The sequence below is a fragment of the Tachyglossus aculeatus genome, chromosome 2, assembly GCF_015852505.1.
Source record: "Tachyglossus aculeatus isolate mTacAcu1 chromosome 2, mTacAcu1.pri, whole genome shotgun sequence".
NCBI lineage: Eukaryota > Metazoa > Chordata > Mammalia > Monotremata > Tachyglossidae > Tachyglossus > Tachyglossus aculeatus.
In genome coordinates, this window is record NC_052067.1 from 168,651,447 (window position 1) to 168,667,339 (window position 15,893).

General features: G+C 46.3%; 1 protein-coding gene across 1 annotated transcript in view; it reads left to right on the forward strand.

The window, feature by feature from the left end:
- Nucleotides 1–14,852, forward strand: part of SOX5 (SRY-box transcription factor 5) — a 583,674-nt gene extending 568,822 nt beyond the window's left edge. The window contains exons 13-15 of the mRNA XM_038741985.1: nt 1,177–1,350; nt 10,108–10,324; nt 13,579–14,852. Of these exons, the coding sequence (XP_038597913.1) occupies nt 1,177–1,350; nt 10,108–10,324; nt 13,579–13,885 (698 nt within the window). The 3' untranslated portion in view covers nt 13,886–14,852. The remainder of the gene's footprint in view (nt 1–1,176; nt 1,351–10,107; nt 10,325–13,578) is intronic.
- The last annotated feature ends 1,041 nt before the right edge of the window (nt 14,853–15,893 follow it).

A 15,893-nucleotide genomic window follows, 5' to 3' on the forward strand; every position in this document is an offset into this window, starting at 1 on the left:
AGGAGTGTGGAGTCTAGAGGGGGAGAAAGACACTGCACCTGGGTTCTATTCCCGACTCTGCTACATGCCTGTTGTGTGACCTTGAGCAAGTCACTTCCCTTTCCAGGCCTCAGTTCTCTCATCTTCAAATACGGGGATTCAGTATCCGTTCTCTTTCCTGCTTAGACTGGGAGTCCCACGTGGGAATCTGGTCATCTTGTAGCTCATCTACAAGCGCTTAGTACAGTGCTTGGCACATAATAAGCGCTTAATAAGTACCACAGTTGTTAGTAAAACAAATTACAGAGAGGGGAAACAGCAGAGTATAAGACTATGGGCACAAGTGCTGCAAGGCTGGGGGTGGGGTGCCTATTAAGGTTTGTTCAATCGTATTTCGCTCAGTCATATTTGTTAAGCACTGACTGTGTGCAGAGCACTGTACTAAGTGCTTGGGAGAGAATATGAAGTGCTTACTGGGTACAGATCCAAGTGCACAGATGATCCAGAAGGGAGGTCAAATCGGACATAATAATAATAATAATAATAATAATAATAATAATAATAATAATAATCGACTGAAGCTTCCCCTCTCAGGGTCTCTCCCGGAGAGTTTCCATTTCTCTATCAGTTGCGGCTGCAGGGAGAGTCAAGCAGAGGTCTACCCATTCCATTCCTAGCTTGGTCAGTGGCTAGCGAGTGTCAGGCCATCTGCTACAAATCAAAACTCCCCCGTGCTGGGCAGCAGCGGCCCGGGAGAGAGTCCAGGGCAGAGACTCGAGTTGACCGCGTGGAAGGAGGCAATGGTAAACCACTTCCCGATTTTTCCCAAGAAAACCCTGTGGATCCACTACCAGAACGATTGCAGATGGAAGCGGGGCGTACTGGGAGAGATGTGTCCATGGCGTCGCTATGGGTCAGACACGACTCGACAGCATAAGACAGCAACAACAACTGAAGCTTATTACTCAGACTTGAAGTTCTTTGACATGTTTATGTTCTCCGAGTTAAAAATGGTCTATGGAAAATCAATCCATCAATCAACGGTATTCACTGAGCACTTACTGCTTGCAAAGCACTGTACTAAGCGCTCGGGAGCATCCAATACAACAGAGTCGGTAGACACAGTCTATCGTACACTCTAGAGGATCGCTAGAAAGTGTTTGCGGAAGACCGGACTGATTCTCTTTTGCCTTTCAGGAAGCGCCGGGGTCTCCGAGTCTCGAATTTACCGGGAATCCAGAGGGCGCGGGAGCAGCGAACCTCACATCAAGCGTCCGATGAATGCCTTCATGGTGTGGGCTAAGGATGAGAGGAGAAAAATCCTGCAGGCCTTCCCGGATATGCACAACTCAAACATCAGCAAGATTTTGGGTAAGAAAAAGCCGCTGGAAGGATGCTAAATCCGTCCACGCACACCTGGGCTAACGTCCGATCTTCACCCCCGTAGTAGTGAGTAATCCCGGCTCCACCGTGTGTCTTCTGTGTGACCTTGAGCAAGTCACTTCACTTCTCTGGGCCTTATTCACCTTATCTATAAAATGGGGGTTGAGGCTGTGAGCCTCACGTGGGACAGGGACTGTGTCCAACTCTATCTGCTCGTATCCAACCCGGTGCCTCGTAGGGTGCCCGGCACACGGTAAGCACTTAACAAATACCATCATTATTATTAGTAAGCGCTTAGTACAGTGCTCTGCACACAGTAAGTGCTCAATAAATATGATTGATTGATAGTAGTAGCATTTTTTAAGTGCTTCCTGTGTGCAATACTAAATAATGGGGAAGAATCTCCAGGTGGGACATAGACATGAAATAGAAATAGAAAGAGCCCCCCTTTGTCTTCTGGGAGAACATGGAGGTGTCTAAACATGAAATCTAAAAATCTTGTGAAACAAAGCAACCTATATTATTTATTGAATTCATTGTATTAATTAATTCATTCAATAGTATTTATTGAGCACTTGCTGTGCGCAGAACACTGTACTAAGCACTTGGGAAGTACAAGTCGGCAACATGTATACTATTTATAGTATAGCATTAACAGTATTTATTGTACTAGTAGGTGCTTAATAAATAGGACTGCTTGATTGATTGAGCGCCTGTTGTGGCTAGAGTATTGTACTAAGCACTTGGAAGTGTATTGGCCTGATGGATAGAGCATGGGCCTGGAAGTAAAAGGACCTGAGTTCTAATCGTGGCTCTACCACTTGTCTACTGTGTGAACTTGGGTAAGTCACTTCGCTTCTCTATGCCTCAGATACCTCATCTGTAAAAATGGGGATTAAGGCTGTGAGCCCCAAGTGGGACAGGGACTGTGTCCAACCTGATTAGCTTGTATCTATTCCAACGCCTAGTATGGTGCCTGGCATATAGTAAGCGTTTAACAGATAAGAAAAAAAAAAAAGAGAAAAAAAATCTATCACAGGAGTTTTCCAACCAGGAAAATCATCTTGCTCATCCAAAAATTCAGAAACGTGATAATGATGTTGATTGTTGTGTGATAAAGCGCCTCATGGGAAATAAAATGTCTATAAATACAACTCAGCATGGCTTAGTGGCTAGAGCATAGGCCTGGGAGACAGAAGGACCTGGGTTCTAATCCCAGCTCCACCACTTGTCTGTTGAGTAACCCTGGGCAAGTTATTCCGCTTTTCTGTGCCTCAATTCCCTCATATAATAATGATGTCATTTATTAAGCGCTTAATAAATGCCATCATTATTATTATGCGTTTACTATGTACAAAGCACTGTCCTAAGCACTGAGGAGGTTACAAGGTGATCAGGTTGTCCCCTGGGGGGCTCAGAGTCTTCATCCCCATTTTACAGGTGAGGGAACTGAGGCACAGAGAAATTAAGTGACTTGCCCAAAGTCACACAGTTGACAATTTGCGGAGCCAGGATTTGAACCCATGACCTCTGACTCCAAAGCCCGCTGCTTCTCTGTGTAAAATGGGGATTGACTGTGGGCCCCATGTGGGGCAGGGACTGTGTCCAACCTGTTTTATATCTACCCCAGCACTAGTATAGTGCCTGGCACAAAGTAAGTGCTTAACAAATCCCGCAAAAACAAACAAACCAAAAGTATCTGACGGTTTAGTAATAATAATAGTGATGGCGTTTATTAAGCGCTTACTATGTGCAAAGCACTGTTCTAAGCACTGGGGGGGCTACAAGGTGATCGGGTTGTCCCACGGGGGGCTCACAGTCTTAATCCCCATTTTACAGATGAGGGAACTGAGGCCCAGAGAAGTTAAGTGACTTGCCCAAAGTCACGCAGGTGACAATTGGCGGAGCCGGGATTTGAACCCATGACCTCTGACTCCAAAGCCCGGGCTCTTTCCACTGAGCCACGCTGCTTCCCTAATGGGATTTGAATGCCCAGCTTTTGTTCCCGCTAGGACCACTAACCGTGAGCAAGCTCTGACTGACTTCAGCTCTTCTCTCTAAACTAGAAGAGTAAAACAGTGTAATCCTGGTTTTCAGGACAACTCGCTGAAGGAATCTTGACTTCTGCGGTTCCTGGAATATATTAAGCAATAGCTCGTTTCAGGGATGGGATCCAGAAGGTAGACTAGACTGTGTGTACATAATATTACATATGGTAGATACTCTGATTTCTCAATAGCCTGAAGCATTTTTACAGATTTATTGATGAGACTGTCCCTGCCTTTCTAGCTTTTGGTCTAACACGGGAGTAATGCGCTAAATAAAGGATTTATTCACTTGATAGCTTCTCCGCATGTTCTCGGAGGCACAAACCCAAAAAGATGGAAAAGCTATCAGTGGAAAGGACAAGCTATTCATTGGCTAATGTTTTTCTGAAGTGCCTCTCTGCTCTCTCAATCACTCGAGCAGTCAATCACCTTGCCCGCTCCTACTTCAGAAGCAGCGTGGCTCAATGGAAAGAGCCCGGGCTTGAGAGTCAGAGGTCATGGGTTCTAATCCCGGCTCCACCACCGATCAGCTGTGTGACTTTGGACAAGTCACTTCACTTCTCTGGGCCTCAGTTACCTCATCTGGAAAATGGGGATTAAGACTTGGAGCCCCGTGTGGGACAGCCTGATTACCTTGTATCTCCCCCAGAGCTTGATCCCCCAAGCAAACCATTCAATTCAATTTCAATTCAATTCCACCATATTTATCAATAATAACGGTGGTATTTGCTAAGCGCTTGCTTCATTCCAGGCACTGCACTAAGCACTGGGGTGGATACAAACAAATCAGGTTGGACTCAGTCCCTGTCCCAAGTGGGGCTCACAGGCTTGATCCCCATTTTACAGATGAGGTAGCTGAGGCCCAGAGAAGCGAAGTGACGTGGCCAGGGTCACACTGCAGATGAGTGGCAGAGCCAGGATTAGAACCCATGACCTGTTGACTCCCAGGCCTGGGCTCTGGACACTAAGCCATGCGTCTTCTCATTGTTGCTTATTGAGCGCTTACTGTGTGCAGGCACTCTACTAATAGCCGGGGTAGATAAAATTTACTCAAGTTGGATATAGTCCATATCTCACACTGGGGCTCACAGTCCTAATCCCCGTTTTATAGATGAGGCGCAGAGAAGTGAAGCGACTTGCCCAAAGTCACACAGTAGATGAATGGCGGAGCTGGGATTTGAACCCAGGTCCTTTGGACTCCCTAGCCTGTTCTCAGTCCACTGGGCTTTGCGGCATCTCACTAGGCCACAGTGAACTTCACCATCAAAGGTGCCTCCTTGAAATATGGACAAATAACTTCTATACACGGACAACATGGAACAGAGGAGAAAACTGTCCATTTGTCTCTGCACTGTATTTGTTTGCTTTCCATTTTTCTATGAAAAATCATATTATCTATGATAGCCAAGCCCATCTCATTGAGAAAATATTCTTGTGACGATAAGGAAAATATCTATGTTCCATATGTTTTATAATAATGATTGTGGTGTTCGTTAAGTGTTTACTAAGGGCTACGTACTGTACTAAGTGCTGGGTAGACAATCAGTCAGACACAGTGCCTGTCCTACATGGGGCTCACACTCTAAGTGGGAGTGATAACATGTATTCAATCTCCATCTTAAAATGAGGAAACTGAGGCACAGAGAAGTTAACTGACTTGCCCAAGGTCACCCAGCAGGCTTACTATGTGCCAAGCACTGTTCTAAGTGCTAGAGTAAATACAAGGTAATCAGGTTGTATAATAATAATAATAATGATGGTATTTGTTAAGCGCTTACTGTGTGCAAAGCACTGTTCTAAGCGCTGAATAATAATGTTGGTATTTGTTAAGCGCTTACTATGTGCCAAGCACTGTTCTAAGCACTGGGATAGATACAAGGTAGTCAGGTTGTCCCACGTGGGTCTTACAGTCTTCATCCCCATTTTCCAGATGAGGTCACTGAGGCCCAGAGAAGTTAAGTGACTTGCCCAAAGTCACATAGCTGACAAGTGGCAAGGTTAGGATTAGAACCCATGATCTCTGACTCCCAAGCCCGGGCTCTTTCCACTAAGCCACGCTGCGGGATCCAATCCCTGTCCCACATGGGGCTCCCAATGTCTTAATCTCCATTTTACAGATGAGGTAACTGAAGCACAGAGAGGTTAAGCGGCTTCCCCAAGATCACACAGCAGACCTGTGGCAGAGCCGGGATTAGAACCCACATCCTCTGACTCCGAGGCCCCTGTTCTTTCCACCAGACCCCGCTGCTTCCCTGAATAATAATGATGGGATTTGTTAAGCGCTTACTACGTGTCAAGCACTGTTCTAAGCGCTGAGGTAGATACAAGGTAATCAGGTTGTCCCAGTCTTAATCCCCATTTTACAGATGAGGGAACTGAGGCCCAGAGAGGTTAAGTGACTGAATACCCCGACTCACTCAAAAAAGCAAAGTCCTAAGTGCCAATCAGAAGTTCTTTGTGAAGCCAAGTAGGGTGGGGGGTCTTTGAGGAGATTGGGCTAATTGAGGAAGTAATATTTAGGAAGAGGGCAGATGGATTAGAGGAGTGGGATGAGAGAAATCTTTAGGGTGAAACCCCTGTACAATGAAGTTCTCTTCCTCCCTCCAAGTCCCTACTGAGAGCTCACCTCCTCCAGGAGGCCTTCCCAGACTGAGCCTCTTCCTTCCTCTCCCCCTCATCCCCCTCTCCGTCCCCTGCATTTTACCTCCTTCCCTTCCCCACAGCACCTGTATATATGTATGTATGTTTGTACATATTTATTGCTCTATTTATTTATTTATTTTACTTGCACCTATCTATTTATTTTAGTTTGTTAGTATGTTTGGTTTTGTTCTCTGCCTCCCCCTTCTAGACTGTGAGCCCGCTGTTGGGTAGGGACTGTCTCTGTATGTTGCCAGCTTGTACTTCCCAAGTGCTTAGTACAGTGCTCTGCACACAGTAAGCGCTCAATAAATGCAATTGATTGATTGAAGTTGTGCCCCTGGATCATTCTAAGGAGCCCATTTCCCCTGAAAAATACAAAGAAAGAACGACGTCTTTCCCTCTGAACTGATTGTTTGGGCTAACCACTGCTGACAGCACGCTGCTGCTAATTCACACCGCTGAAATCCCACTCCTGTGCCGGGTTGACATTTTACGCAGTCTCTCGAGACCCGAGTTGACATTTCCAAGGGCCTCTAAGCATTTTATAATACCCCCTCCCCCCAAAAAATCTGGTTTGAATAAGCCATTCTGCCGAAATTGTGAACATAAGGAATCACCTTTTACTGTTTGGCATCAGATCGGGGCTTCGCAGAGACGGGACATCTTTTTCTGATTAGGTATTCGGTAGTTGGAGTCGACCCTCCCGATTCATTTCAGACAGCACAACTCCATCCAGGCTTCTCCAAGGTTCGGTTTCCCGCTCCGGGGAGCAGAGGAAGATTTCCAGGGGGCTGGAGATGATTTGTCTTTATGGTGAAAATCCCATCTGCTCTGTGCCACGATTTGCCTCCTCTACAATTGAGAAAAAGGGCTTATGGTCAGAGGCAAAGTACAGATTCTATTAATGAGAATAACTGCAAAATTTGCCAAGGGCGTACTATGTGCCAAGCATCGCACTAAGCAATGGGGTACATCAAATGATAATAATTGTGGTATTAGATAATTCAATTCAATCATATTTATTGAGCGCTTACTGTGTGCAGAGCACTGTACGAACAGCATGGAATAATAATAATAATAATGATGGCATTTATTAAGCGCTTACTATGTGCAAAGCACTGTTCTAAGCGCTGGGGAGGTTACAAGGTGATCAGGTTGTCCCACGGGGGGCTCACAGGCTTCATCCCCATTTTTACAGATGAGGGAACTGAGGCCCAGAGAAGTGAAGTGACCTGCCCAAAGTCACACAGCTGGCAATTGGCAAAGCCGGGATTCGAACCCATGACCTCTGACTCCAAAGCCCGGGGCTCTTTACACTGAGCCACGCTGCTTCAAAGTACAATTCAGTACAATGGAAAGTACAATTCAGCAACACAGACAATCCCTAATGATCAATCAATCAATCAATCGTATTTATTGAGCGCTTACTATGTGCAGAGCACTGTACTAAGCGCTTGGGAAGTACAAGTTGGCAACATATCGAGACAGTCCCTACCCAGCAGTGGGCTCACAGTCTAAAAGGGGGAGACATAGGGTTTGGGAGGGAAGATAAGGGGTTGCTATTAATGATATTAATAATATCATATCAATAATAATAATATCAAAATGAGTTATTATTAATGATAATTATCATTATTATTATTAATGATAATAATGATGGCACTTATTAAGTGCTTACTATGTGCAAAGCACTGTTCTAAGCACTGAGGGGGGATAAGCGCTTAGTACAGTGCTCTGCACAAAGTAAGTGCTCAATAAATACAATTGAATGAATGAATACAAGGTGATCAGGTTGTCCCACATGGGGCTCACAGTCTTAATCCCCATTTTACAGATGACGTAACTGAGGCCCAGAGAAGTTAAGTGACTTGCCCAAAGTCACACAGCTGACAAGCGGCAGAACCGGGATTAGAACCCATGACCTCTGACTCCCAAGCCTGTGCTTTTTCCACTGACCCACACTGCTTCTCACGGGCTCACACACTTACTATGTGCCAGGCTCTGTACTAAGCGCTGGGGTAGATATGAAGCAATTGGGTTGGACACAGTCCCTGTTCCACACTGGGCTCACTGTCTTAATCCCCATTTTACAGATGAGGGAACTGAGGCACGGAATGAAGCTCCGCCCCTTGTCAGCTGTGTGACCATGGGCAAGTCATTTCACTTCTCTGTGCCTCAGTTCCCTCATCTGTAGAATGGGGATTAAGACTGTGAGCCCCACGTGGGACAATCTGATAAGCTTGTATCTATCCCAGTGCTTAGAACATTGCTCGGCACATAGTAAGCACTTAATAAATATCATCATTATTATTATTACTACTCCTAGTATAACCAGTACCCTGCTACTACTTCCACTGTTACCTTTAACACAGCCAATCAAACAATCAATAAATCAATGGTATTTATTGAGCACTCACTATGCTCAGAGCACTATACTAAGCTCCTGGAAGAGTACAATAAACAGAGTTGGTAGACACGTTCCCTGCCCACAAGGAGCTGACAGTCGAGAGGGGAGAGGAGCACAGTAATGTGAAGAATTTACAGATAGGTACTTAAGTGCTGAACTAGTGGCTAGGACCTGGGCGTGAGAGGGAGAAGGTCTTGGGTTCTAATCCCGGTTCTGCCGCTTGTCTGCTGTGTGACCTTAGGGGAGTCACTTGTCTGTGCCTCAGTTCACTCAACTGTAAATTGGGGACTGAGAATGTGAGCCCCACATGGGACAGAGACTGTGTCCCACTTGATTAGCTTGTATCCACCCCAGGGCTTAGTGCAGTGCCTGGCACATAGTAAGCGCTTAACAGATATCATTATTAATTATTATCATTATTATTCAGTGGTCCGATCAGATCATCAGATGGGACCCAATCCCTCTCCCACCTGAGACTCTCAGCCAAAGAAGAGGGGAGAACAGATATCAAATCCCCCTATTCCAGAGGAGAACTCTGAGGTCCAGAGTAGTCAAACGGCTCATCCAAGGCCACACAGCATTCACTCATTCGATTGTATTTATTGAGTGCTTACTGTGGACAGAGCACTGTACTAAGCACTTGGAAAATCCAATTCGGCAACAAATGGAGACAATCCCTACCCAACAATGGGCTCAGAGTCTAGAGAAGCAGCGTGGCTTAGTGGAAAGATCCCGGGCTTGGGAGTCAGAGTTCATGGGTTCTAATCCTGGCTCGGCCACTTGTCAGCTTTGTGACTTTGGGCGAGTCACTTCACTTCCCTGGGCCTCAGTTCCCTCATCTGGAAAAAGGGGATTAAGACCGTGAGCCCCACGTGGGACAAGCTGATGACCTTGTGTCTACCCCAGGGCTTAGAACAGCTCTCGGCACATCATCGTCATCATCATCAATCGTATTTATTGAGCGCTTACTGCGTGCAGAGCACTGTACTAAGCGCTTGGGAAGTACTAGTTGGTAACATATAGAGACAGTCCCTACCCAGCAGTGGACTCACAGTCTAAAAGGGGGAGACAGAGAACAAAACCAAACATACTAACAAAATAAAATAAATAGAATAGATATGTGCAAGTAAAATAAATGAGTAATAAATATGTACAAACATATATACAGGTGCTGTGGGGAAGGGAAGGAAGTGAAATGGGGGGGGATGGAGAGGGGGATGAGGGGGAGTGGAAACCTGTGTTCTGATTCTCACTCTGCCTCTTGTTTGCTTGGTGGCCTGGGGCAAGTCACAACCTCCCTGAGTCTCTGTTTCTTCATCTGTAAAACTAGGATTAAATACCCTGTCTCCCTCTGTCCTTAGACTGGAAGCCCCCCTGTGGGACAGGGACTGTGTACGATATCTCTCCCAGGGCGTGGCACATTCCAAGTCCTGAACTATCTAGTAAGCACTTATCAAATACCAACATTATCATTATCATTATTATTATTATTAGAGGTGGGGAAGAGGCAGTGCCGGGGTGAGCGCTCTCTCCCCAGCTAGAAGTCTAACAATCAGCGGTGTTTTTTGGGCACAGAGTGCTGGGCTAAGCGTTGGTGTGGGGGGTCGACTACAGCCAGATAACCAACACGCTCTCTCCTCCTTCCAGGGTCCCGTTGGAAGGCGATGACGAACTTAGAGAAACAGCCATACTACGAGGAACAGGCCCGTTTGAGCAAACAACACCTGGAGAAGTATCCCGACTATAAATACAAGCCCAGGCCCAAGCGCACCTGCCTGGTGGACGGGAAGAAACTACGCATAGGAGAGTACAAGGCCATCATGAGAAACAGACGCCAAGAGATGAGGCAATATTTTAATGTTGGGTAGGGGCCCTCGCAACTTTTCTCCATGGGCAGGCGTGCATCCCGGGGGTAGGATGGGAGTTCACGTGTTCGATGGTGTTTATGAGAAGCGGCGTGTCTCAATGCAAAGAGCATGGGCTTTGGATTCAGGGGTCATGGTTTCGAATTCCGGCTTGGCCAATTGTCAGCTATGTGACTTTGAGGAAGTCACTTCACTTCTCTGTGCCGCTGTGTGAGTTTGGGCAAGTCACTTAACTTCTCTGAGCCCCAGTTCCCTCATCTGTAAAATGGGGATGAAGACTGTGAGCCCCACGTGGTACAACCTGATCTCCTTGTAACCTCCCCAGCACTTAGAACAGTGGTTTGCACATAGTAAGCACTTAATAAATGCCATTATTATTATTATTATTATTATTATCATTATTATTTATGGAGCCCTGACTGGACTGAGCGCTTAGGAGAGGACGGTAGAACGATAAAAATCCACACGCCCTGCCAAGCTGCAAAACGGCATCCTCATCCAGCACGCGCAACCCCGGGGAGAAGTCAGTCAGTCAGCCGGTTGGTCGTATTCGTGGAGGGCTCACTCGTAACAATAATAATGAACATAATTATGGTATTTGTTAGACACTTACTGTATGCCAAGCACTGTTCTAAGCGCTGGGGTATTCATTCATTCATTCAATCATATTTCTTGAGCGCTTAGTGTGTGCAGAGCACTGGACTAAGCGCTTGGGAAGTACAAATCGGCAACCTATAGAGACGGTCCCTACCCAACAACAGGCTCACAGTCTGGAAGGGGTAGATACAAGGTCCTCAGGTTGTCCCACGTGGGGCTCACAGTCTTCATCCCCATTTTATAGATGAGGTCACTGAGGCACAGAGATGTGAAGGGACTTGTCCAAGGTCACACAGCAGACAAGTGGTGGAGCCAGGATTAGGACCCACGTCCTCCAACTCCCAAGCTCCGGCTCTTTCCACTGAGCCATGCTGCTTTGCCATTCATTCAATCGTATTGATTGAGCTCGTACCATATGCTCACTGTACTGAGCACTTGGGAGAGCATAGTGTAACAGTAGGACAGACACAATCCTTGCCCACAGTGAGCTTACAGTCTAGAGGGGGAGACAAACACTCATAGAAATAATTACAGATTTGGACATAACTCTACGTACAGAGGAAGAAACTCCGAGCAGTTGAGTGACTTGCTGTAATTATAATAATAATGGTAATTGTGGTATTTTTCAAGTCCTCACTATGTGCCGGGCACTGTACTAATTGCTAGGGTGGATTTGACTGTGAGCCCACTATTAGGTAGGGACTGTCTCTATATGTTGCCAACTTGTACTTCCCAAGCGCTTAGTACAGTGCTCTGCACACAGTAAGCGCTCAATAAATACGATTGATGATGATGATTTGAGCAAATCAAGTTGGACACAGTCCCTGTCCCACACGGGGCTTGCAATCTCTAACCCCATTTTCCAGATGAGATACCTGAGGCCAGAGAAGTGAAGTGACTTTCCCGAGGTCACACAGCAGAGAAGCACCATGGCGTAGTGGCTAGAGCGCGGGCATCAGAGTCAAAGGCTCATGGCTGCTAATCCCGGCTCTGCCACTCATCTGCCGTGTGGCCTTGGGAAAGGCACTTCACTTCTCGGTGCCTCAGTCCCCTCATCTGTAAAATGGGGATTGAGACTGTGAGCCCCACGTGGACCAGGAACTCTACCCAACCCGATTTGCTCGTATCCAGCCCAAAGCTTAATACGATGCCTGGCACATAATAAGCACTTATCAAACACCATAATTACCATTTTCATTAAGTGGCAGAGCCAGAATTAGAACCCAGGTCCTTCTGCCTCCCAGGCTCACGCTCAATAATTATAATTCGTCGATGGCATTTATTGAGCGCTTACTATGTGCAAAGCACTGTTCTAAGAGCTGGGGAGGTTACAAGGTGATCGGGTTGTCCCATGGGGGGCTCACAGTCTTAATCCCCATTTTATAGAGGCACAGAGAAGTTGAGTGACTTGCCCAAAGTCACACAGCTGACAAGTGGCGGAGCTGGGATTTGAGCCCATGACCTCTGACTCCAAACCCCGGGCTCTTTCCACTGAGACACGCTGCTTCTCACCCGGAAGGTCAAGCGACAGAGCCGCCGGGCCTAGATCTTGGATTAACCGCCCGACTGACACATCCCGCCCTCTCCCGCCTCTCTTCAGCCCCTCTCATAATAACAATAATCGTGACGGTATTCGTTAAGCGCTTACTATGTGCCAAGCACTGTTCTAAGCGCTGGGGAAGATACCCCAGGTTAACAGGTTGTCCCACGTGGCGCTCAACTCTTAATCCCCATTTTCCAGTAACCGAGGCCCAGAGAATCGAAGCGACTTGCCCTTTTAGACTGTGAGCCCACTGTTGGGTAGGGCCTGTCTCTATATGTTGCCAATTTGTACTTCCCAAGCGCTTAGTACAGTGCTCTGCACATAGTAAGCGCTCAATAAATACGATTGATGATGATAAGTCACACAGCTGGCAAGTCGCGGAGCCGGGATTAGGCCCCACGTCCTCTGACTCCCAAGCCCGGGCTCTTTCCACTGAGCCACGCTGCCTCTCTCATCAATCGTATTTATTTATCGAGCGCTTACTGTGTGCAGAGCGCTGTACTAAGCGCTCGGGAAGTCCAAGTTGGCAACATCTAGAGACCGTCCCTACCCAACAGTGGGCTCACAGTCTAAAAGGGGGAGACAGAGAACAAAACCAAACCTCTCTAGATGTTGCCAAGTTGTACTTCCCAAGTGCTTAGTACGGTGCTCTGCACACAGTAAGCGCTCAATAAATACGAATGAATGAATGAATGAATACTATTATTCATAAATAGTATAAATAGTATACTATTTATTTATTTATTTATTTATTTCACTTGTACATTTCTATCCTATTTAGTTTATTTTGTTGGTATGTTTGGTTCTGTCCTCTGTCTCCCCCTTTTAGACTGTGAGCCCACTGTTGGGTGGGGACTGTCTCTACGTGTTGCCAATTCGTACTTCCCAAGCGCTTAGTACAGTGCCCTGCACATAGTAAGCGCTCAATAAATACGATTGATTGATTGATTGATTGATTGATTACTAACAAAATAAAACAGAATAGATATTGTATCTCTCCCTCATTCAATCATTCATCCGTTGAGTTGTACCTATGGCGCGCTGACTGTGTGCAGAGCGCTCTCGCCTGACGCAGCCCCTCTCTCTCTCTCTCCCCCATTTCCCCCCCGCCAGGCAGCAAGCCCAGATCCCGATGACCGCGGCCGGGGTGGTCTATCCCGGCGCCATCGCCATGGCGGGCATGGCCTCGCCCCACCTCCCCTCCGAGCACTCCAGCGTGTCCAGCAGCCCCGAACCCGGCCTGCCGGTCAGCCACAGCACTTTCGGCGGGAAAGGCGAGGAGCCCCACGTCAAGGAGGAGATGCAGGCCGACGACATCAACGGGGAGATCTACGACGAGTACGAAGAGGAGGAGGAGGAGGATGCTGACGGAGAGTTCGGCAGTGACAGTGAAAACCACATCGCGGGGAAAGGCAACTGATCCCCGGCGGCCGGTGGGAGGGAAAAGATATGGCTCGTCTCGGGATCTGGGACGGCTTTCAGAGGAGGCTCCAATCTGGTTCGTCTTTACCGGTGGACAAGCACATTAACTTTCTCATACACTGACTGTTACTCTAACTGTTAGTCTTAACTAGTCGGGACGTCAGCCTGCCCCGAGGGGCTCGGAAAGGAAAATAAAAAAAATAATAAAAAAACCAGAAACAAACAAAAAAAATATATATATATACATATATATATATACAACTACAATATCGACAACAAGAAATTGAAATAAGCTAAGGGTAAAATAATGCCAGTAATTCAGCTGCTAGATCCAAGCACTGAAATCTTACCCGTCGACCTTTTTTTTCGTTTGTTTTCAAATAAACTTTATGGCTGTTTGTTCTACAACGTTCTAGAAATTCTCACTCAGGTACACAGTGCCAACAAGTGGCTTGTGAATGTGTTTTGTTGTTTTGTGCTACAGTTTAAAAAAAAAAAAAGAAATAAGATTTTTCTTTTGGGTAATGCACCTGACAGGAAGAGAGAGATTTCCCACGATTCCCTTCCTCTTTCCCCTTCTCGAGACCTTTCGATATTTCAGGGGTGGTGGATGGGGAGGGAAGGAGAAAGAAAAATTCTCTTTCGGATTTCTTTGCCACCAACCACCCAATAAGCGATTCTTTCTTTCCTAGAGAAATCCTTTCTCTCCTACCACACTGCAGCTTCAAGCAAGTGCCAAATTTGTACTGAAGTGTTGAACTAGTTCATTTCTACTCTTTGATTTTTCCCGTTCTTTCTCCAGTTAGGACAGCATTGTGTCTTAGACAATCCCTTGAAGAACCTGATATTACCAGCAGCTGGTGAGATTTGACTATTTTTGTTTAAAGGAAACTGTAGGTGCCGTTCTCAGGTGAAAGAGAGAGAGAGAGAAAGAGACATAAGAAATTTAGAGGAAAAAAAAATATTTTCTGACCTTGAATTCCGTGTGTGTGTGTGTGTGTGTGTGTGTGTGTGTGTGTGTGTGTTTATGGTACTAATAAAAATAATGTTGGACCATTGAGAGGAGGTCTGGCTGCAATTTCAACTTTTAATTTGCACTTCAAATGACAACTGAGTACAGGGCTCCAGAACTGTATTTTCACACTTCTAATAGCATCCTTCTCGGATGGCTCTGGTGGTTTGAAAGGAAAATGATGCATTTTCCATGATCGCTCCCAAATTATCTTTCTCCCTTGTCACAAGATTTCTCTCACCCAGAGGGTAAGGGTCTAGTTTCCCTCCAACCCTCTCACCGAGCCATCGGTGTTTCACAAAGACTTAAACGAAGACTCGGCTCTCCCGCTGAACCCGTTGGGCCTTTAGAGGCCGTTTGGGCCTTTTCCCTCCTCTCTGCAGAATCCATCCCGACAGGAGAGTGGAAAGGCTGGCCCCTGGCCTCTGTCGTCTCTAAACGCGGACGAGGAAGTGGGTTACCGACGGTTACTGATTTTCTGGCAGGAATCAAACCGATCTGATGGCCTGTGTGTTCAGGCGGAGGGTGTTGGGGGTGTGGGAGGTAAGCGCTCTCAGATTTTGAAGAGAAGAGAGACCGCCCGTTTGGGGAAAGAGTGCTTACGGAGAGGCGCGTGTCTTTAGAGCTTTGACTTTTCACCTAGCCCGAAAAACAAAAGCAGAGAAATAGCCAACAGTGGTCCTCTTAGAGACAGAACTTCCAACTGGTAGTTCGGATGTGTGATCCGTACAGATTTGTCCTTCCCTCACCTTCCTCCATTTTGATTTGTCCCTCTAAATTAGAAAGAAAAGAAAAAAAAAATCATTTTTCTCTCTCTCAAAAGACTTGCTCTGGGGTTTTCCTTGGGGTGGCTGATCATATCCTGCATGTCAGAGATTTCGTTTTGTTTGTTTTTTGTTCGTATTTGATGACTGTATTTTCTCAGTTGAACTGCCTCTTCTTGCTAGTGTTGTAATAATAATAATGATAATAATAATGATAATAATAATAATGG